Here is a 23,863-nt window from a genome sequence, read left to right as displayed (position 1 = left end):
CAATGCAGAGACAAATAATGGGGAAAAAAGAAATATTAATAGTATTTAGATTATTTGGGTCAATTTTTAGCATCACACACACACTCCGCATACCAGGGTGAGGCTCTGATCAAAGCTAAGGGTACACTACTATGTAAGTAGTAAACATATTGAACGTTTAATTCACACATGGCATGAATAAACATTTTTTTGTAAATATATTTAACTGTTATGAATCATGCAGATATTTTAAAAACAACAAGCAGGATTAGGATTAGAAAGTTCAGCTGGTTTCAAATGCAAAACATCACAAAACATTTGTTGATTTTGTAAGAAAGCATGGACATAATTTTAGAGAGTTAAAGGAGCTACGTCCGAATGCTGCATCTTGGTAATATTCTTTGTAATCTTCTGCATCGGCAACCATCCTTGTTTATTTTTGATTATTAAATAATTATTAATTATTTTTCTTCAAAATGGTGTTTTTCTACATTAGAAAACTATTATTTTGAGGAGTCTCTTTTTTGACAGAAATTTTGTACTTTAGAACTGGATCTAAAATACTGACATACTTCCTTTAAATTAACCTGCAATCAAGCACTCTTTCTTTCCAGTTTTTAGAGTGCAAAGGGTAGAGGATGCGAACACATTTACTGTTGACAGATACATGCACTTTGAAGGATGGAAGATGCCCCTACAAATGAATTTATCTGGTGCTCCCACTTCCTCAATAACTTTCTTGCTAAAAATAAATACTGGATATAGTAGAGTGCCTGATTACAGGGAAGGCAAAGGTGTTAACTATCATTTATTATATGGCTACAATAGTACGTGCGCTCTGATTGGCTGCGGGCATTATTTTCTTGTAATGACCGGGCATTATGAAAAATTTTCTCGGCTCGACGGTTTTTTGAGTTGTGAGTAAAAGCTACTAATGCAATTGCAAAAACGACAATAAAAACCGACAAAATGTAACTATCTTTTCAATAACTGAAAGAAAAATATTAGCATACCGATACTTCTTTAGTATGAGCGACGAAGAGAGCCACAGAGAGCGAGAGCGAGTTTCACCTCGGTGTTTTTTTAAAATATTTTTAGAATAGCGCTAAAAGGCCATATAATAAATAACTTATTAACCTCGTCCGTTCGGTCATTACAGGGTAATCTCAGACCGAGGCCTTGATGTATTGACCGAGCGGTAGCGAGGTCAATACATCAAGGCCTCGGTCTGAGATTCCCCTGTAATGACCTCACTCTCGGTTAATAAGTAGTATGTATTAGGCCTGGTTCACACTAGGGAAATAATGACATAATGGCAAGGTCACGCAAACACAAAAAGCACCTCGTATAGATGTTTCATGTCACGAGTGTGAAAAACACAACATAACATCATAACAGGAACATAATGGCATAAGTTAATAACGACATAAGGAAAGAACTTCAAACTATTTGTTATGTCCTGATGTCCCTAGTGTGAACCAGGCCTTATACAGTCAACTCTCACCTTGCGGACACCTCAATATTACAGACACCCGGTTATAACGGACAGAAGTTGAAGTCCGGGTGAATAAGAATAACTGAAAATAACTCTCGCTACTAAGGACTCTCTCTGTTACGGACACCAAATGGTAGTCCCGAGGGTGTCCGTTATAGAGGGAGTTGACTGTACTGCAAACTGTTTTTTTTTTTTTTAACTAGGATCTTTCATTATACATTATTTTGTAGCTGCAATGAAAAGCTCAGAAGTTTCCTTGAATTACAGAAGTAAGAAAATCAGCAATATGTACATATTAACTTGAGTAAATTTTGAAATAGTAGTTGTCACCTTATAAACAATAAAGAAATATATTTTTTAAATAATTTGTTAGATCATTGTTCCTCTTTGATTACATTAAGTACAGAACAGTAGAGAAGAATCTTGGAATATGCTGGAATTAAGAAATGTAATCCATACTGAAAGCAATAGATGCTTTGTTTAAGGCGTCTCTTATGGTTAACATTGAAAGTATTTCAACACCAATTTCCAACAAGCCTGCTTCCCGGCACATGTCAACAACCTGTAACCATCTGTCTGTATCCATGTTGTCACTCTTTGTTTCATTAAACAAAGCATCTGTCATCACAGCAGACAAATCCTCAGAGCTACTCTGGGAGAGATGCCGTAACACATTCAGCAACATGTTGTGTTGGCTGTCGTCGAGAAGAGCTCCGACAATGGAGGCAAAACTTAGTAGACCAACCTTTCTGTCAGGCCCAGGACTGCTCAGCATAAGCTTGGCCAGTTCAGGTGAAGGATTCCTTAAAAGGATGGCTCTGTAATCTTCTGTTGTAAATTTTGCATGCTTCCGTGCATAGTTCAACATGATCGAAAACTTCTGCTGTCCACAAAGGCAAGCAACAACTTGGTGATGGGCACCAACTTTCATGTAGACAGTTTGCGCCAGTGGCAGGCAAGTGCAGGTACAGTTTTGTGCGCATTTGCAGTAACTGCGAAAAGCGTCACCAAGAGGGATGGAGTGGGTTAGCTTTTCTTGAGCTAGCCAGTGAGTGGCAAGATCAAGACATCCTTGACTCAGTGCACATCTAATACACTCAGAAGACATGGCTCCAGATAGGGGTTGTGCTGCTGATGCTGTCACCATTAGGGCATCGCAAAAGGTCAGCAGAGGAGACACTTCACCATCTTTGACCTCAGCTTGTTTAAATTTAATCATGGTTTCATAAGTTCTGAGAATTCCCATTGGTGAATTGGCAGCATGCATTGCAGCCAGTTCAAACTGGCCGAAGTCAAATAAATTATTAAAGTGATCGACATACTCAATCAAGCGCTCAGCTTCTTTCTTCTTCAAAGGATCATCCTCATCAAAGCTTGCAAAGAACTGTAGGGAATCACTTTTCTTTCCATACTTGCTGTTGCCATAGTTTGCCAGTTCTCGGAATATGACATCAATAATGCGCACGTCCTGATCTGGATTATCAACCACTGATCTTGCTGCCTGCATGATTGTGAAAAGTAAATTCAAATTTCAGACTACAATCAAGCAAGTAACAGTACATGCAGTATCACAAATGGCAAATTCTAAATCTGAGACTCTGCAAGGTGACGAGGCAAATACAGTGTATCTCTTTTATGAAACTAGAAAAAGAACTCTAAACTCCAAAACAGTGTTGCAAAAAAATTCAAGACAGCAAGATCCCAGTCTTGTTCCCAGAGCCAGTGCATTTTTGGTCAGTGATGACTGTTTGCCCAATGGCTCTGACCTTAACCTGCAATCAGGCTTTCTTTTTTTTCGCGGCAGAGGGAAAGAGAAAAAAAAGGGAAAGCCTGATACATTTACTTGTCGAGTCATCTGCCGCCCCCCAATTAAAGTATCTGTCAACGAGAATGTCGGCGATGCCTTCAGATAAGCGTGAGCCAATCACAATTTACCAGAAGTCACTCCGTTGTCGGGAATTAACAGAGGAGTCGTGCAAACTGCACTGAGCTTGCAGCAAAGGTGGTCAAATTTGGTGGTCAAAGGTTTATTTTGGCAAACGTAATGACAGATCATAGATGAGTTATGTGAAGTTGAACAAGAATTGCTATCTCTGTGAGAGTAGCATTTCACTATTGTTGAAGGTAATGTTCTGCTTTGTGAAAATAAAGTTAAAGACAGGCCTGCATGGACTCCCCATGTGCCTTTTGTGGTCGCGTCGCATTAGCGCCTTCAAATTATATTTTGTCTCTCACAAGCATGATTTACTGTTTTTGAACAAACTGATCGGAGGGTTTTAAAAATTTGTTTTTAGCAAAGGCTGATTTTGTCAGGCCCGGCCAGGGGTTTTGGGTATACGGTATCTTGGGTGTTTTTAACCAAGGTATTCAGTATCTTTTTGTCAAAATGGGTTATTCCAGAAAAAATACACACCTCCCCGACGGATGGCAAACTGGAAATTCTCGCAGGAGGGGGGGTAAATGGCCTGGGAAATCCGGGCGGGAGGGGGGGTCTGAACCTAAAAATTCTTCCTCGGGGGTCACTTTTAACTTAAACTCGATCAATATGTTTTACCACTTAAAAGAAGAAGTTTGCATCGGAAAATCTTGTAGTCTTCCAGTTTATGGTGTTCTTACCTCATATGCTTCAAGTTTACCTTCATAGGTCCTTTTATTCATGAAGAACCAGCATGTTAAATGGATAAACAACAACTTAACGATCGGAAAAAACACTGTCAACCGAGCATACAACGCCTGGAACATTTTTACGGTACCCAGGCCACCCGAGCCCGTGCTTTGCAACATCCTCGAAAAATTCGAAGAAAAGACAATCGGGCCGGCTGCAGTTTGTACTTTTCTGTATATTTTAGCCAACCCGAGAGCTTTTTTTTTGCTGGCTAACATGCGTATACACAATTTGTGTATTATTTGGATTCTTCCACTTTATTAATCCGTGCCTTACGACCGATATGTTAACAAGTTTATGAAAGCCAGAACGTGGACATGATGCATGAAAACTTTGAATTCTTTGAAAGAAAGGCAAGAGTTCCAGTTGACCTACAGACCCATATAGGTAACAAAATTTAAAATTATTGTAGTTCGAAAAGCTTTATTGATAAGCTCAAGTAAATATGACACACTAATAGTCCTAACAGCGGGAACTCGATCTTGTAAACACGCGCCAATTTTAGGCCGCCTTGTCACCGACGACCGAAATTATAGTTTTCTTTATTAGCACATTAAGGACTTTTTTCACTGCTTTTTTTTCTTACATTTACATACGTTATAAGACTTACATATTTCTTATCTTGTATGTTTGTTGTATGACGGAAAAAAGCAAGTGACATTTTCGAGGAGAGTGTACGGGAGATCACTTAAATACACGCGCGATTGTTTACATAATCTGATTTGAAGTGTTGATATTTGACCCGCAAAATTCGCAATATTAGCCCAGTTTTGAAGGTTATAATAAACAGGGATCTTTTTGGAAGAAATGTTGCGTCTTTTCTATTGCCTGTTGTGTCCAGTTAGGGCCTTTAAAAAAAAATGGAAATCCGGGCGGGAGGGGGGGTCCTTGAGCTTGGAAATCCGGGCGGGAGGAGGGGTCTAGCGATCTGGGAAATCCAGGCAGGAGGGGGGTCAAAAAATTTTGCCATCCGTCGGGGGTGTGTGTATTTTTTCTGGAATAACCCAATACGGGTATTTTTTTTTTTTTCTGAATATTTGGAATTCTTTATATAAGCGTAATGTTGGTGTTTTTTTTTTCTTTTTTAAAGTGTCCTATCCTCAGTGCTTGTGTCACTTTTAAAAAAATTATGAAAGATCTGCAGTTCTTGCGTCACTAAACCCGCATACGAGCGCATACTGCCAGTTGTCATGGTGGTTTTGACTTTGTCAAAGCTTATAAATTATTAGGGACGGACCATTATTTTTTGGAGGTGGGGAAGGGAACAAAAATCCTGAAAAAAAGTTGTTTGCAAGAGCAAAAAGGCTCAAATAAATTGTTGCAGACATGAGGAGGAGAAAAAAGATAGTTTGATGACAATATAGATAGTCAGCCATTTATATCATGATATATCATCAACAGCACTCTTTTTGATGCCCAGAATGCTGGAAATTGCATTTCCGATCTTCTAGATTTCAAAATTCTCTGGGGGAGAATGCCCCCAGACCCCCCTAGGAAAAGGGGCTCACAGCCCCTTTTGTGGTTACATCAACCTATTTCCAATCGGAAGCGGCTTATAAAAAATGTCATTGAAAACCTTGAATTACTTTTTTGTATAACTGTAAAACTCCCTGATGAAATGAGGTGTGCGCTGGTCACACAAAACACGTAGTAGATAAAAAGTTCAACTTAAGTAGTTCATGCAGGTCCTTATCACAGAAAAAATTTTAAAAAAGAGGAAAAGGACATGTTTTGTTTTAAGTTCTATACATAAATTACCAACCAAGGCCACTATCTGGACACCAAAGAAAAAATTGTCTGAAGGAGGACACAGACCGAAAAAAATTGTTTACCCAGACAACGACACATTAAAAAAAAATTGTTTCCCTTGAAAAAATTTTGATCCCTCCCCTCCAAATAAATAATGGTCCTTCCCCAAGTTACACCAGACTTTGTTATCGGACATGGTCTTTAGGTAATAATTTTAGGTATTTGGTATCAACATTTTTGCAGTTTTCAGGTATATTGGTATCCCACTACCCCCCTGGCTGGGCCTGTTTTGTGTAAGGTTCCAGTGCTCTTAATTAACTCGACAAAATTGTCAGGTCAGACATTTCAAAGTCGTAGTTTTCGTCACTGGCCGGCGATCGCCTGGCGTCTTTGGTGGACCGGAACACTTGAACTCAATTAGGCAATCAGGATAGAGTTTAATGTTGCCTTTTGTTTCCTGACTAATCAGAAAAAGTCCAGATTCTGGACTTTTTACAGACGACTCGACAAGTAATTGTATCCTGCTCCTTTCTCTGCCGTTTACCATAATATTCACCCTGACTCCTGGGCATTTAGTTATTTATGTTGTGGTTTAAATTTACCTTTGGTTTATAAAAATTTTTCAAACCAGTTTGATTTTTATTTCCTTTTGTTTCAAATGGTTTGAGAATTTTTAACCCAAAGATGAATTTAAACCCCAACAGGAAGAGCTACTTGTCTTACCTCAACTGCAACCTTTAAGGTCTCCCACCTGTCCTGTAGATTCCCATGATGTGTGAATACATGATCTCTAGCATTTTCCTTTTTCGCTAGCTGTTGTTTTAGAACCTGCTTCTGACCCTTCTCTGCAAACTTAGTAGTTGTAGCCTCCTTCAGTTCTTTTACTTGAGCTTCCAATCTTGTTAATGTCTTCTTCAAAGAAGATATGTCAGTGAGATCACCAAGAGATAGGCCAGGAATTAACAGCCGTGTCTCCTTTACAACAGAATGCATCGATTTACTCTCTGCCGAAGCTATCCTTCGCGCCCTTTCTGCTTTTACAGCGTGAAGTTTTTGTCTGAGCTGTTTGTTGTGTTTTTTAAGCTTTGCAATTTTCTCCTCCAATTCATCACCTCTCTGTACGAAATGTCTCACGTTTGCCTTCTCTGACAGCAAAGCCTTGAGCATCCCTTGAAGATAAACAGTCTGACTTTGACCTCTTTCTAAAGTCTCAATAAATTCTTCATACTCGGCTTTTATCTGCGACAAGATGGACTTGTAAACGACAGCTTTGCTTTCAATAAGTTGGTCAAACGCGTGTTTATATACCGTATAAAACTCTTGCCTGCTGTATTCCGGATGAAACTTTACTCGTCGAAGTTCATCCGCAATATTAATCTCTATTGCTCGAAGATCGGCACCAGGCAGCCCCTTGGCAAGAGAAGTTTTCTTTTCTCGAAATTCCCTCGAACTGAGGGGTGATTTTGAGCTTCGAGATGAATGCAATGAAAGCGGACTGGGAGATCTCCTGGCTTGCATGGTTCGGCGAATGATTCGTTTGAGAACTTGATACTCCTTTCAAAAATGACTTTGTCCTTAAAAGAACAGTTTCAAAATGCAAGTAAAAAGTCAATATTTTCAGCCATGTTTGTAGGCTGTCTCCGTTGCCACAGCTGAAATATAGTCGTCAGGCGAGAATAAAAAAAGAGCTCTCATTGGCCGCTTCTTTGGAATTGGCCAATCAGAAGGCGTCTTTGTTGTAACACCTTTCCTTGCCCTTATATCGATCGATCGACAAGAAATTATACTTGTTGATCCAAAATGGCGGAGAAGGAACTCGAATTTCTCATCCCAACTTTGTCTTCAAACGCAACGGAGGAAGAAAAGAACCTTTCTTTGAAGGAGAAGGTTAATTTGATCGATAATGAGATTCGCCAACTGTATGAATTTTGTACCAAAGCCGGCTACACCCAGCCTCAAATAGAACAATGTGCACAACCTTTGCTTGCGTTACAAAACAGGGAAATGCACATCAAATGGTTCAGACGGCTGTTTTCATTCGCATTACTGGTGGCCTTGATTGCCTTCTTGTTTGCTTACGATCCCACCTACCGTCAGATCTGTATTTATGGCAAGTTCATTACAATGAAGGTAAACTATTTTTTTTTTAATTTTAGACTAATAATCTTAAGCTCAAGCTTAAGCTTATATCTTGTTTAATATTTGCTTGAAATTTTATGAACTTTGAGGTAATATTTGTTTTAAGCTTACCTGCAGGTTTAATATCTTTGTCAATTGAGCAGTTGAAGTTGTTTTTGGTTTAAAATTTTACAAGTCAGTTTGAATTTTTATTTTCCTTTGTTTCAGATTATGATTATCATAATGAATCTCAGACAAAGCAAAGTAAAAAAACAAACTGATTTGAAATAAATATTTGACCACATCTTAACCTTAAACCAGTATTTAAAAAAAAAGTTGCAATATGTTTAAAATTTATATCCAAGCTTGGCCAGAGAAGCAAAGTGGAGAGAAAGGAAGATCTGTTTTTCCAAGTTATGGAAAAAATTATACAATGAAAATTATTTATACCAACCTTCTGTTATCAAGACATGTTTGGAATACATTATTGTTTAAAGAAATTATGTTGTTTCCTCATTAAGGTCTTTTCTTTTACATTGTTTAGTATTCTAGACAAAAGATTACTTTATAGCACCTGTTGTTTGTTCTTTTGTTCTCTCCAAGGGAAGCAAGCCATTCTTGTTAGATCTTGGGAGATAGAGCTGCTACCCAAGCCCAAAATAAACCTTTATACCCCAAACCAGAAGCCTTCAAATGTAGATAAATTTCTGGCTGTTGTTTCAGGCCACTATATATATATTACTGGATTTATCAAAACCAGGTTCATGAAATTTTCATCGTTTTAAGCGCAAATGGCTTTTAACACAAAGAAGACGACATAACAAAACTAATAAAAGTGAATGCCAGTCTTTTTTTCTCTCCTCCTCTCTCTTATTTACCTTTCAGCGCTGTTGTTCATTTTTTCCCTTTCTCGGCATGTTTTTAGCCATATCGCAGTGAAATGTATGTGGTCAAAAACACTCAGGTCACTATTCGTTGGCCACATTTTCATAAATACAGTTATATGTACTAAAAATGGTATTTTTTGGCAATTGAAAAACAAAACAGCCAGAATTGGTCTGGACCCTCTCAGAGCCTGCCACAACATTTGATTTTTTTTCGTTGAATAGCAGCTCTAATGATTGTTTCTGTAAATCTCCCTACTTTCAGGCCCTCCCATACTGGGATTGGACAGAGATCTATGACCGTGAGTGCATCATTGACAATCCCTATTATGTGCGAGATGAGATGACTGAAGAGGACTGCAATGTGTGCAGAAAGCTCAGAAGCATAAAGAGAGTGTCTAACGTCAGTCAAAGCGACATAGCTGATGACTACCTATTCTCCAATGTTCCTGTTATTGTCACTGATGCTATGGATGATTGGGATGCTTTAAAGACGTTTGATATCAATTTCTTGGCAGAGGTAAAGTTAGCTACATTTTTGGTATTTTTTTTCTGTCTCTGTCCTGATAATGATGTCAAATACCTTATTGTAACTCATTTTCACGGGGCGTAATTTTTCGCTATTTTCAAAAAATCGCAAAATCAAAGACCTGTGAAACACATTTTGTAATAATGAAGATGAAGTATTCAACATGACACGAGCATGGGACAAATTACCGAGCTTAAAATTTACCATCTTTGTTATTTACATTTTGTAATGTTTTTTTTTACGTATTTTTAAGGTTTTAAACATAGTTTTTTGGCCAAATTGCAAAAATTAAGTCCAGCAAAATATGCCCATTAAATTTTTGGAAATTAAGTTCCCACAAAAATAAGTAACAATAAAGAAGTAGCTTTAAATGTCTGGGTGGCACATTAGGCCTTTGACGATCAATGAGATCTGATGTCAATTGTTTTTATAACAAACACTTACTATGATGACCATGAAGTCAGTTGGGCTCAATTTCCACCACACTTCAGTCAATAAATAAAGTCTTTTGGTCTTGTTCTTGGGCTAGGTTGCCTGAACGGCATTATTTATTGAATAATGTCCTGGATAAGAAGATTATATTAACTTATTAATTATTAACAAGATCACTCCTTGCTACCACATTTATAATTATAAGCAACCAGCTCTAGTTGGCCATATTTTTAAATTCTGGAGGTGGTTGTTTACGAGTCAAGAGCTTTATTAAATCGTTCGTTATTATAAGTATATATGACTGATGACCATGATTTCAAACTTGTCTCCAGTTGTATGGAAGCAATGAAGTGTTGAGAGACTCGCCCAGTGCATGTCAGTTTCAGAGCACCACACCAGAGTATGGAACTCCACAGCAACTTCTGTCAGCTGTCAAGAGTGGAGAACTGCAAAAATTTCAGGCTTTCTGGTAAGTATTAAATGTTTAGACTAGAACCAGTGATCAGTAATTAAAGACAAAAAGCTATCACCACCTTGCCTGTCAATTTTTGATGAAGATGATAGTGGCGTTGAATGTGATGCAAATGAATCAAAGCAACAGAAATCTTCACATAAGAAAAGCTATCTGATATCCCGGTGGGGGTACTCCCTATAATGGCCTATACGGGGAGGCTCCACCCAAAAGGGGTACCTTTTTAAGGCTTCAGGTATATAAAAGGGTAGGGATTTCACGAGTTTAGGTACCGTAAACACCCGCGGATAAGCCGCACCCGCAGATAAGCCGCATCCTGAGTTTAACAACTCAAATGTTGGGAAAAAAAGTTTTTGAAAGTAAATTAAGAAAATCCAAAGTCAAGTCAAAAATCCAGAGTTGAGTCTTTAGGGAGTCTTCATCGAACGTAAACTCAATCAACATTGAAACAGAAAATACTTTAGTCTTACCCACAATTTGAGCTCTTTAATATAATGAAAACCAACTTTGACATATTATGGGTGATCTTCTTCTGGCATTTGTTGACAGGTATTTCTTCATTCAACGCAGTTTTTCCATAGATTTTTGTGTCACAACAACAAGAACTTGCGTTTGCCGAACGTTCGTAGCTTAGTAACCAGGCATTTGATCGGACGCGAAATATGGGACTAGGGCGAGAACATAAAGCAAAACAAGATGGCGATGGAGGCGTTCGGGTTGCGTGGCTATCATATCGACAAATTAAAGAGATTTGGGAGCCACCTATTGGAGATAAACTTGTTGCATGAAGAAAGTTTCGTAATCAGTTCGACAAATTTTCCATCAAAGTGCAAAATGAGAAAGAAACAATTGGCCATTTTACTCGTGAATACCCGTGGTATTTTCTCGCTCGTAAAGTATCAATATTACTGTGAAAGTTATAGGCCGTTGTCGAAACTGCAAACAGTATAGGAGCGGTCAAACTTGCAAAAGCAATGACCGGTACTTCTTGTAGTTTTATGTTATATTAATTTACATAATTTTCCATGAATTAGCATCAGTTCACGAAAATTTACGGCACCTTTTCCGAATGTTCCCGCAGATAAGCCGCACCCCCGCTTTTGAGCAAAAATTTTTGGAAAAAAGGTGCGGCTTATCTGCGGGTTTTTACGGTATATGAAAGGGTATGGAAATCTGTCACTTAGGTATTTAAAAGGGCCTTTAATTAAAATATTTCGAACAGACGCAATTTATGGCTGTATTATTTTAATTTATTAAGCGCTACATGAAAATGACAAGAAAACGTCCTGTTTTAAGTCCACGCCACGTCCCTTAGGTATATGAAAGGGGTACCTTTTTTCAGTTAAAAGTATACGAAAGGGGTACAATTTCTGTCAAAATGGTATATAAAAGGGTAAGGGGTTAGAACTCGGGGCGGAGCCTCCCCCGTATAAAACTTTTTTGAGTACCCCCCCCCCCCCCCTGGGTCTGATATAACACATTTGAAGCCAAGCATGCCTGTTACATGGCTTAATGCACTGTCTTTACAGTAGCTTGGTTTTAGAGTAGAATGTAGTGCAACAACATTGAGCACATCTCACGTTGTTGCTGTTGTTTTTGTTTTTGTTAACATGGTGGGTAAATTTTCATTGGCTCAGATGCTTTAAGGTAGCACACATGCCCTTTTCAAAGACGTGGTTGATTATCAATAATCATTTCCGTTTTCTTTTTAAAAGGGAAAATTGTGAGAAAGAGTCAGCCAAAGTGTTCCGCCAGTATTATAGACGACCTTACTTCTTGCCACCTATGGCAGAGGCGACAGAAGGAAACTGGTTCATAGTCTCATCAGAAGAAAGCAAGACATTAACAGTGAGTTGTTTTACATTAAAATATGAATGACTTATTAGGAGTTGAGACTATCACTTAGCAACTCCAAATTTTGTCAACAAATAATTAATACGAACCTTGGCAAGTAGCAACACTATGATTCACTTCACAAGATAATGTTATAATAATAATTTATTATTCTGCTCTTTTCTTATAGGTCAGCTGGGATGCCTCAGCCACTTGGATGGCTCAGGTATAAACATGCTTTCTTCAAAATAAATTGTACAGCAGTGGCTTAGTATTCCGTAACTAATCTAAGGAATATTCAGGGTTCGTACGCGTCTTGAAAACCCGTGAAAACCCTTGAATTTCAGGAGTTCGATTTCAAGGCCTTGAAAGTACTTGAAATTGGTTTTCGGCCCTTGAAAGTCCTTGATTTTTTTAATGAACGTCAAGCGATTTTTTTAGTTCTTCAGCAACCACATCAACGGCACAACAGACTGGAAATCGTTGGTTTGAGGTAAATTTCATAAAAAAGTCCTTGCAATTTCCAAGAAGGGTCCTGGAAAGTCCTTGAAAAGTCCTTGAATTTTTGGCCTGAAAAAGTGTGCGAACCCTGAATATTGAGCTTTAGATGTTGGAATTGAAATTTGATCTACATCTTATCAGAAGTATTAATTTATTAGTGTTGCGATTGTTAATATTAATTTTTTTGTTATTTGTTGCTAATTATTTATTCAGGTCAAAAGGTCTGCCAGATTCCGCTTGACACCAAATGATATTTGCAGGAACATCTGCCACAAAATTGTGGTCAAACTGGATCCAGGAGAAGTCTGTAAGTTTAAAAATTTGTTGTTTTTTTTCTGTTAGAGTGCAGCAGTTATCAGAAAGTGTAACCGTCCATAAAGAGCACAAAAGATGCTTTTCTGGATTGTCCTTGTTAGCATCCTCATTTAGGCCATCCCCTGTTGTGTGCCGTGTGGAAGGTGCAGGTGCTGTGGCCTGTTTAGGGTTATAACATTGCAATTGAAGGGCTCGGTGCAAAAAGGGCGGGAGGGATTTTTGTGAAAAATGGATATTGACAAAAATCACTCGCCATTTTGCATGTGGGTTTGTTTTGATTTCATATTCAAATCTTTGTCCTGTATTTATTTCTGCAGGTTTCAGCTTCATTTTCATGAAATAACGTATGCAAAAGTTCAGATTTTCAAGTCGGCGTTTTTCAAAGTTCCTTTGTTCTATTAAAACAAAGAAGCTATTTAAGATGCGGACTAGAAAAACCTAGGTTTTTGCATATGTTAATTCTCAGAAACGGAGCAGAAGCCGGCGAAAATAAATCCATTACAATGTTTCACTTATGTAAACAAACCTGCACGTGAATTTTGTAGTTGTTTTGGCAAGGTTCATTTTTGACAAAAATCACTCCCGCCCTTTTTGCACCGAGCCCTTCAATTGTGTCCTGTCTTAAAACAAAACTCACTTTTCTTATAGTGCCTCTCCACCCAGGTGTATAAATGGATACTGGCAAATTAAATGCTGGGGGATAACCCTGCAGTGGACTGGCATCCTATGTAGGGAAGAGGCCTCATGAAACTCTACAAAATAGTATTTAATAATGAACTGTTATTTTGTTGCAGTGACTGTTCCAGACAAGATGTGGAGTGTGTCCTACAAACCAGTAGGAAGTGATCCAGTTGTTACTTTTGGCTCTGGCGTTACCTGGGATTGAAGTTCAATATTTCCATTATTCATGATGAATGTAATTTGAAACAGGTGTTCAATAAAGTTGTAAAGCTCAGATGTTCAGTCCTTTGTCTTCAATCTTACTCCAGTACAGTCTTGTATTCAAAAAGCATCAATGAACCATTTTTCTTAAAGAATAACATTCAACTAACTAAAAAAACACCGGAAATGGTTTTGCCAACCTCGTTCCCAGGGTCTCTCTCTCCCCAGACCCTGGGAACGAGGTTGTGGTTTTGCGTGTATTTCAGTTTTATTCAAAAACCACCAAGAAAAACTTGCAGAGCAAACGTATGCAGACTGTACGCTGTATAAGCTATCGTAAGACGCTAAGTGTATAACTTTTGTAAAGATGCTAAAGTTACCAACAGTAAAAGTACATAAGCTTATTATAAAAGTGTGCACGAGACAATGTACCAATTATTAAGCGCAACAACAACATATATACCTTATTGAATCCTCACTTTTTCTTACCCTGCACAAAAACCTTGCCAACATCTTAAACCCGAACAGGAGCCCATTAAAGGAGATGGAGTCTTGAGACGGTACAGCCTCTGGGCTTCCCTTTCACTGAAAAATTAATTCACTTGGAGCCTTGCCGATAATTACAACCTGCAGTGGCAGATCCAGACCTTCAGATAAGATGGGGGGTGGGCGATCATCCAGACCCTAAAATAAGGGGGGGGGCTTGCTCACGAAAAAAATTTTCTCAGCCCTTTGGGCCTCTATTTGTTCTAAAACTAAGGGGAACCCCCCCCCCCCACCAGGGCCCATTCCCTAGATCCGCCACTGACCTGTCCTGAACTCTGCACGCATTACAGGCCTATAATGCTTGCACTTTGCAGTAGGAACACCGTGTTATAAATAAGTGTACTGTGCATGTGTGGTTGGTACACTGGACTACACTGTGTGGTAGGTGACTGTCTGGTAGGTGCAGTCTGTGGTAGGTGACTGTGTGGTTGGTACACTGTGTAGAAGGTGCACTGTGTGATGGGTGCAGTCTGTGGTGGGTGCGCTGTGTGGTTAGTACAATCTGTAGTGGGTGCACTGTGTGATAGGTTCACTGTGTGGTGCGGTGCACTCTGTGGTCCTCTGTGGTAGGTACATCGTGTGGCGGGTACACTGTGAGGTGGTTGGGGCCTGGTAACAAACCCACCAGTCCCTTGAGTCTGTTCGGTCATTTATTAAAATCCAACATGGCAGCCACATTTACTTGTTACAGTTAGCGAGAATTTTGTTTGTAATAATGGGAAGGCGCAGCTCAGATTCTGACGACGACAGGAGAAAGAAACACAAGTCTTCCAGGAAACGTGAAAGAAGAAGTAGAAGCCGAGAACGGCGTAAACGGTCACGATCTCGCGAACGGAAACGGAGTCGGTCTAGAAGCAGTAGTTATGAAGACTACAGACGAAGCAGGTTCGTAAAACCTCATGCTTCAATCTACATGGCATTTTTCCACGTCTTTTCGTATAAAATTTAATTTGTCAATCTTATCTCGTTTTTTTTCCTTTTTCCTTCATGGCTTGGCTACAGATCAAGTCGAAAAGGTAAGCAAACTTTGAGGCTTATATTTATCAGGTCTTTAAAGGACTGAGCATTCAGAAAGTTTGGCCAGATATGTAACAGTTCCAAAAAAGTGCCGGCACTTGAGCTCATTCCCTAAACTGGCTGGTATTGCAGCCAGATGTTTATCCACTTCGTAAGAAACATCTGGTCAAGTCCGCTCAGTTCGCCATTCTGATTGGTGATGAACAGCGTTATCAGCATTTGCGTGCGGATGATGCAAACTTTGTCGTTTCGAGACAAAGTCGTTTCGAGACAAGTCGTTTCGAGAGAAGTCGAGGTCGATTTGAGACACATGTAAAGTCGAGTCGAGACAAGCTCCATTACTGGAAGTCCTTTCGATATACAAAATACCATATATTAAGGTAAACCTATATTAATGACCAAACAAACCTTCGAAGACACTTGCTCGAGCAAACATAAACCTCCGAACGAGACCGAGTTTTGGTTTTGGTCATGTTTATTTACAAAAGGGTTTGTCTCAATATATTTTTGAGACTTCCTCTTTAACTTCAGAAAATGTTAGGCTAAACTTCAGAATACCCGGCCACAATTCCGTGACATTAAAGTTCTGCTCCCGCAGTCCCGCAGTCAATAAATATTTGCATATGGAAACAAAAGAGAATTACATAAGAAGCATGCTCCCGCAGTCCTGTAGTCCCGTAGTCATCCGCAAATAAAAAACTTACGCTAACGCATGGAAATACCACGTTCTATAATCCATGAGCCGAAAACAAGCACGATACACATAAAAAACTTACGCTAACGCATGAAAATACCACGTTCTTTAATCCAAGAGCCGAAAACAACAACGCTACACAGCCATGAGCCGAAAACAAGCACGATACACATAAAAAACTTACGCTAACGCATGAAAATACCACGTTCTTTAATCCAAGAGCCGAAAACAACAACGCTACACATGAATATTACTCGTTCTATAATCCATGAGCCGAAAACAAGCACGCTACACATGAATATTCCTCGTTCTATAATCCATGAGCCGAAAACAAGCACGCTACACATGAACATACCTCGTTCCATAATCCATGTGCCGAAAAAAAACACGCTACACATGAATATTCCTCGTTCTATAATCCATATGCCGAAAACAAACACGCTACACATGAATATTCCTCGTTCTATAATCCATGAGCCGAAAACCAGCACGATCACGATACACATGTAATCCACTACCAATGCATGTTCGCAGTCACACAATTGTTGCTTACTTTGTATAAGCGTCACGTAAAGTTGAAAATGTCATCCGGAACCGCTTACAACCAATAAAAACAGTAAAGACTGACAAATGACACATATTAAAATTCACATTTTTTATTTACCTTAAAATCCTAACAATCACTTCACAACATCCTAACAACGATTCACAAATTATCATTTTGCTAGTGCCCAATTTTGGGGTCTTAATTCGCTGCATAAATTTTCTTCACATCATTCAAAAAAACCATGAACAAGTCCTCGCCTCTGTGAGTATATCGCCACATAAATTCAGCCAAATAAGTTGAAAACAAATGTTTCCGTACTCCGAATTTCGGAAGTCTGCACTTCGCATGCCTCCAATGTCCTTCTATTTTATTTGTATGATCGCCTTCTTCATTTACAAATTCAATCGAGTGGTTCACTGTTCGATGTTCATACCCATGCTTGTCAAGATTGGTGTAAGCTTTCCAGCAATCGGACACGATAATTGTTCCTGGTGCGATCCACTTTTCAATTATCGGTAATAGCGTTCCTTCATCCCGTTTTTCGACTGCCACAAGAAAAGACTTCCTACTGTCCTCTTCTATTCCGCCAAACACCCACTGACCTTCCACGTGATGCCCTCGATGGTACTTTCTTTTTCCAAATTTGCTCTCGTCAATCTGCACGAACTTGCCTTCTCCTCCAAGTTTTTCGCTGTTTTCAAACATAGTGATTTCACAAACTTCCCGACAAAAGCTGTCCCAGTCAACACCAGTACTTTCCGCGAGTCCCAATTCATGTTTAATTTAAGACTGGTCAAGATCTTGACACCACCAGTACGTCAACTTCACAATCTCTTCCAACGTCATTTTGCTGTTCTCGAACCAACTACCCTTCCTGATCGATATCTCTGCTTTGTGCCTTTCCCCTTTTACCTGCTTCCTGCATTCCCACTTGAATGAATCTGAACGATCAGCACATCTTGTCAAGGTCATCCCTTCCTCGCACATTGGACACAATCGTTCCTTTGCTATCAGGCCTTCATCCATTAGCCAGTTAATAAACATCTCTTTATCCACCATTAGGCCTACTAAGTCATCGTAACGCCACTTTTTGTGTTTGTTGTTGCGGCCGTAGCTTCCTGTTTGCGATATTCCGCATTGAGTTCCACGCTCCTCTTTTTTCACTTTTGGAATAGTTGCGCAAGGCGTAGCCGTTTGGTGAGGTCGTTTTAACCGATCGCAACTTGAACTGCCTTGTCAACCATGCTTCATGCAATTCCAAATTGAACGAAATTAATTTGCTTTACCAAATGCTTTCTCGGGCCTCGTTATGTAGAGCTATATGCACAAGAATAATTTCACAAGAACCGCTTCTCTCGAAAAACAATTCATTCACTGGAAAGATAAATAAGTGGTTGCAAGATTTAAACAGCTCACCGGGACCAGTGGTTAGCTTCCGAACATTCAAGCACGGAAAAAGATCTGCCAAAGCCATAGCGCAGGCCGAATATTCCATGGCCACAGAATCCCTCCAAGCGGACGGTTTCGGTCGGATCGCCGAATTCCGAATCCCGAGGGCCCGCGGACAATGTAAAGTCTTCATCAAGAGCAAACCGGAACCCTGGCCAAACACCACAAGTTTAACCGATCAGGAATTTGACAATGCCATTTCGAAACCGATCCATTCTGACATAACAGGTCCTATGCGTGCCTACTTGCAAAACAACAGTTATATCTAATCCGAGTAACGAAACTTTACTGCTTGTTATAACATTCATTTTCTTAACGAATAAGTGTGGACTTTTAAAATTCATAACACACATGTTTTTCATAATATCAACACAATGTATCGTAGCGCTTAATATTTTATTCTGATTTGCGCAAAAAAATTGCAACTTGGACTACAGAAGTATACATAATTCCGTTAAGAGTTTTTTCTTGTTATTAGAAAACGTAAGATACAATAAAGCTTAGTTTGAAAACCGACTTCATTTTCTTGTTTATTTCAACTGCGGGAGTGCGGGACTGCGGGAGCACTAGTTCCATACCCTTGTCAAATTCCTTTCTTATCGACTGCGGGACTGCGGGACTGCGGGAGCACTAGTTTTATACACTTGTACTATTTCTTTATTATCGACTGCGGGAGTGCAGGACTGCGGGAGCACCAGTTCTATACACTTGTAATATTTCTTTTTTTTTTCCGACCCACTCAATCCACTTTATTTCATTTAAAATTTTTCTTGGCCTATGCATTTCTCCCTTATAATTTAATGATTGACATCGCGACTGCGGGACCACGGGAGCACGAGATTAATGTCATGCAATCGTGGCCGGGTATTCTGAAGTTGCTCCAAATGTTATGCCTTCGATCAAGAAACACAAATCACATCACGACTGTTAACAAGAGTTACCGAGTTACAACGAGTTCTTACAACTTATCACGATGGCCTCCGCGCAGATTTTATTTACGTCGATCGATCAAGTCGCTTCCGCGAATTTTAGCCTATTTTACAGAGATAACAAAAATTACCAAACTAACAGTCATACTGAACTTTTCTCGAGTTTTCCTCTGAATTGAAGCAATTTCTGTTTGCATGTGTCTTGAATCGACCTCGACTTGTCTCGAAACGACTTTGTCTCGAAACGACCGTGTGTAAGCTAGTAAGAAAAATTCAAGGCTTTTAAAAAAACACCTTCTTGTTTTGAACATTACCAAAGTGAATAAGCTACTGTTAATAATAGTTTGAAGTTCACTTGTATTACAATCTGTCATAAAATAACCCTTTGCGTGAGTAAAAAGATAGGTGGAAAGCTTTGCAAATCTGACGCATACAGCTGCTAGCCTGTAATAATAATAATAATAATAATAATAAAGACTTTATTTCAAACACAGCACGCACCTTTTTTCACCTGTGTTGACAGCTGAGATGAGGATATGAATTTATCAGCAAAACATAAGTGGTGAATTTTTATTCTTCCCCAACTCTATCTCAAGATTATGTTACTTGTCTTTTCTTGTATAGAAAGGTAGTTCACGACCTATTTATAAAGGCCAAGTGAGATTTTCATTCACTAAATTGCTGAGTATGCATAGTTGTGTCATGTGTCAGATAGCTGGGTTTTATGCTATGAAAGTAACGTTACCCCAAACCCTTAATTTGTTCTATCAATCACTAATGTGATGTTGTTGCAGACCGCAGGTACAGCCGATCAAGCAGCAGCAGAAGTTCTAGTAGTAGTTCAAGTGACAATGAAAGAAGAAGAAGCAAAAAGGATAAAAAGTAAGAATTGACATGATCTCCTTTAATTCCCTTTGTTTGGTTAAGGCACTAACTCTGTCATTGTTGCCCATTTCCTGATGGAGACATATGGTTTTTTGCATGCATCCTTACAGGGTATTTTCTAGTAATGGCAAAATTTTTAAACCACTGCACATGACCTTTCTCTTTCATATTTTGTTTTAAAAGTGAGATACTAACAATATTTTTTTTTTATTTGTGCAGGAGTTCAAGTTCACAGGTAAGATAGTGGAAGGAGCTTTGTCACGGGGATTTCACAGATTTTTGGTCTAAACTGTTCTGAAATGATATTAGTGGTATGCAACTTAACCCATAAAAACCATTATCTTTGAACATCTAAAGGAAGATATACCAGTAACCTTAACTTGCAGATAGAAATCAAGCTACAGCTATAAATATTGATTTTTTGAAGCATGTCAGAAACGACACGTGACCGAGCTAGAATCTGTTTGGCCGGTCATGTACTGTCCGAAAATTATTTGAGCCCTGAACTTGCTTCTCACTTTAATCTCATTTTGTCTTTTTTAAAGAGCTCAAAAGACAAAACAAAGCAAAAAATGAAGAAAGCTCTTGCAAAAGCAGGTACTATGTGAACATCATGAATTTCTCCTTTTGTTTTAATAACTTTCTCTTTGATGTACATTGATTAGCAAAAGTATTGTCATGTGGTTGTTTCAGAATCCAAAGATGAAGTTCTGAAAAGAGACAAAGCTACAAAAGAATTAAGTGAGTCCTTATATGTTTTTTGTCTGTTTGTTTATGTATACTATGGTAGCCAAATATGCATTTGGTGGAAAATTAGCATATTTGGTCCTTTAAAGCAGGATTATACAATTTTGTAGACTGTTTCAGGAGGGCTGTTCCAGGATGAGTGTATGAGGAAATTCCATTCAAAGAAAACAAGGGTAGGAAACATTGAAAGTACATTATTTTGTTTGTTATGAGTAATGACTATCTTTTTTTAACAGGACAGCTAGCACCTGACAAAGAGGCAATATTGCGGATAGAAAGCAATGAGTTTGTACCTCAGTCATTCAGTTCATCTGCAGACTCCAGACACCAGCAGGTAACAGAAAGTAATATTAGAGCGGTTTTCCCTTGAGTGTCGAAAGTAAATTGCGTTTGCTTTGGTTTTGCATTACTACGCTTAGTGATTGGCTTAAAAATCTCGCGCCACTTTCTCAGCCAATCAGAACTAAAACCAAAACCAATCGTGACTCGCTCGCGCATGTTTTCACGCGCTTCGTGCCAGCTAAATGTATTTGCTTTGAGTTTTGATTGGTTCACTGGATTGTCTGTGTCCCTTGTGATTGGCCGGATTAATTACTTTGGTTTTGGTTTTACGACACTCAATTGAAAACTGCTCTACTATGGTGTAACATATTTTCCCAAGGTTTATTATGAGCTGATTTTGTTGGAAAGTCATGAAAATATCTTGGCAAATGTTCCTGACAGCTTTTTCTCGCCACCGGCTTGCATCAACCTGTTTGGCCTTACATGTCAGCTTTCATTTTGTTTTTCAATAAGATTACATCAGCAGGACTATACAGTGGTTTGTTAATTAACACTTAATGACTAATCCAGAGGGAAACATCTAATTTTGTTCCTCAAGAGAACATTGAGATTTGAGGGAAACAAAATTAACTTGTCTCTTGAGGGACCAGTCATTAAATGATTTTATGTAGCACATCAAAGACATTAGAAGATGTAATGTGAAAACAATGTGCAACAGCAGTCGTTGGTCAACAAACGCAGGTTACAGTGCATTGACTTCATAGATTTTGCAATGGTGCAGACTTTTGGTGGGAAACAGTTTTATTGTTAGATGTCATATGACCTCAAAGTAGCACACACACAATCAGAGCATCTGCTGTTTGGGAAAAAAATTCTTATTATATAATAAAAACACGTAATGACTATCCCCAAGAGAAAAAGCTCTGAAATCATGGTACACATCTTGCCTCGATTTTGTAATAGAAATCAAAAACTGTTTAAGCAAAAGCTGAACTGTGTGTTGGAGAACTCAAAAGAGGGAATTCACACAGGCATTTTTAGTCATCCTTTATTCACTCAAGTATTCTAAAACTCAAGCTTGACACAGCCAATCACAGTGTTCACTTTTATTTGCTTGTTTGGCAGATTGATGGAAAAGACATAGATGGTAGTCATGAAACAGCCATGTTTGGTGCTGGTGGGACAGTGCCAGGAACGTCATCCTCTACTGCAGCTGCACCTGATGTGAAGACCACATCACAGCCAGTTATAACACAATCAGTTGATAAGGAGGGCTTGTTTGCTTCTTGGGTAAGAAGGCGTACAGCGATTTTCATTTGACTTTGAAAATGGATTTTTGATAGAGTTTGTCTTCTGTTTGATGAGCCAGTTATAGCTGATACCCTCTATGGCACACACTTGCAGGGATGTCTCGCGCATGGTTTGATGAATACAACTACCATGATTCCCTGCAGGCGCGCGCCATAGAGGGAATTGGACATTTTCTTGATCTGTTCGTTTGTTGTTTGCGTTGTATTTATGCATAATCATTTCAATTGAGAGTAAAATGAAAACCGCTGTAATAAATATTTATGTTTGCACATTGTACAACGTAGTTAACTCTTGCTGGATTGAAGTCTGAAAAGAGTCTAAATTTGTTCCAACATTGTCCAAAATCTTTAAAAATCTGTACTTTTAATTAAAGGTGCTAAACATTTTGCCATGTCGAGCTCTGATGAATCCAGCAAGTATAAACTGGACAGTTGGATCAACAAAACGATATCGGTTTAAGTTGTACAATAATGTTTGAACATTCATTTGCTACTTGTTTAAAAAGGTTCATCACTTCCTCGAAACTAAGACTATAAACAACAGCCCTTCAACATGTTCAAACCTGGGTGATATTTTCTGATTCTTTCGGGGTTGAAATCCACTTTCTTTGACATCGGCCTGTTGATCACGTCACTAAAGCGTGCAGTGAAGTTTTAAGTTTTGCACAAATTTTCCCTTAAAACGAGTCAAAGATCTTGTGACAATTTTAATGGTATATCAAAAGTTTGGGAAAGCTGACTGCGCGCTTCCTAGGACAGCTACGTTTTTTAACGTGTGAATCCTTTCAAAGGGTAAAGCCTGAGCAAACGGCCGTGTGTTTTGGGGCAAACTCGTGTAACATTAGTGTTATTTTGTGATTTGTTCTCAGCTTCATGAAGACGAAGAAACTAAGACAGCTCGCTGGATAACCAAGTTAAAAAAGATGAGACAAGAACTTTTGGCAGCAACGTGACTTAAATGGAAGCAGATATCCTTGTAGCCCAATTCTTATTTATATTAAAGGAAAACACTTCAGACAGTATTTTTTCCTCAGTCTGTTTTATTGAAAATAAAAGTAATTTCTTGTTTGTTTTCCTGAAACAGTTAACGTTCCAAATCTCTAGTTAAATAAGCCACTTCTGTTGTGTTCAACACAAAAAATTTCTCGGCTGATATAAACTTATGTAAGATTATTTTCAAACTTTTTCAAACTTTCTTAAAACATATATCTACAAAGAACTCTCTTCATCTTTCTTTACTTAAACGTCCTACATCTAGCTTACAAAAACGTCTGGGTCACTGGTATAATGTAATTAATATGTAAAATTGAGTAGTATTGTAGAACATTCAAGCAATATGAAACAAGTTTCCGTACAAGATTAAGGCTTGTTTATTGTTGAACAATTATTGCTCAAATCTTCCCTGATACTATCAAACTAAAAGCCTTAAATGAAATTGACGGCGTAATAGGTTTTCTCAAGATATTCCATTCTATAGTTTCTTTTTAGTTCATCTCACACGTTTTTGTTTCCTCCTCTATAAACCAATGTTGTTTTACGAACTAACGAGATATGTTGCAACTATTGTAACGTCAAGGGAAACAAACTTTTACTTCAAAACGCC

At 38.6% G+C, this 23,863-nt stretch overlaps 3 protein-coding genes and 1 pseudogene across 3 annotated transcripts; 2 read left to right on the top strand and 2 right to left on the bottom strand.

Annotated features, from left to right (window-relative positions):
• Positions 1-1,729: 1,729 nt before the first annotated feature.
• LOC144662459 (clathrin heavy chain linker domain-containing protein 1-like) lies at positions 1,730-7,532 on the bottom strand. Its single transcript, XM_078523269.1, has 2 exons — positions 6,612-7,532; positions 1,730-2,975 (listed from the first exon to the last, which is right to left on the bottom strand). Exons 1-2 carry the CDS (start codon positions 7,404-7,406, stop codon positions 1,914-1,916), a joined length of 1,857 nt encoding a protein of 618 aa, XP_078379395.1. The 5' UTR covers positions 7,407-7,532; the 3' UTR covers positions 1,730-1,913.
• A 123-nt stretch (positions 7,533-7,655) lies between these two features.
• LOC144662344 (uncharacterized) lies at positions 7,656-13,900 on the top strand. Its single transcript, XM_078523134.1, has 7 exons — positions 7,656-8,018; positions 9,156-9,410; positions 10,184-10,320; positions 12,039-12,171; positions 12,347-12,382; positions 12,871-12,964; positions 13,767-13,900. The coding sequence occupies exons 1-7, from the start codon at positions 7,689-7,691 to the stop codon at positions 13,856-13,858; spliced, it is 1,077 nt and encodes a 358-aa protein (XP_078379260.1). The 5' UTR covers positions 7,656-7,688; the 3' UTR covers positions 13,859-13,900.
• A 1,142-nt stretch (positions 13,901-15,042) lies between these two features.
• On the top strand, positions 15,043-23,853 carry LOC144662357 (uncharacterized). The gene is made up of 9 exons (XM_078523148.1): positions 15,043-15,285; positions 15,403-15,416; positions 19,831-19,918; positions 20,141-20,156; positions 20,467-20,518; positions 20,615-20,662; positions 20,905-21,002; positions 22,076-22,240; positions 23,130-23,853. The coding sequence occupies exons 1-9, from the start codon at positions 15,116-15,118 to the stop codon at positions 23,211-23,213; spliced, it is 735 nt and encodes a 244-aa protein (XP_078379274.1). The 5' UTR covers positions 15,043-15,115; the 3' UTR covers positions 23,214-23,853.
• On the bottom strand, positions 16,857-17,504 carry LOC144662964 (uncharacterized; annotated as a pseudogene).
• Positions 23,854-23,863: the final 10 nt, after the last annotated feature.

Source organism: Oculina patagonica, chromosome 8 (genome assembly GCF_052425735.1).
Source record: "Oculina patagonica isolate OP01 chromosome 8, crgOcupat, whole genome shotgun sequence".
NCBI classification, from domain to species: Eukaryota; Metazoa; Cnidaria; class Anthozoa; order Scleractinia; family Oculinidae; genus Oculina; species Oculina patagonica.
Note: the sequence above shows the minus strand (reverse complement) of the source record. Positions and strands in the feature narration are given on the sequence as shown.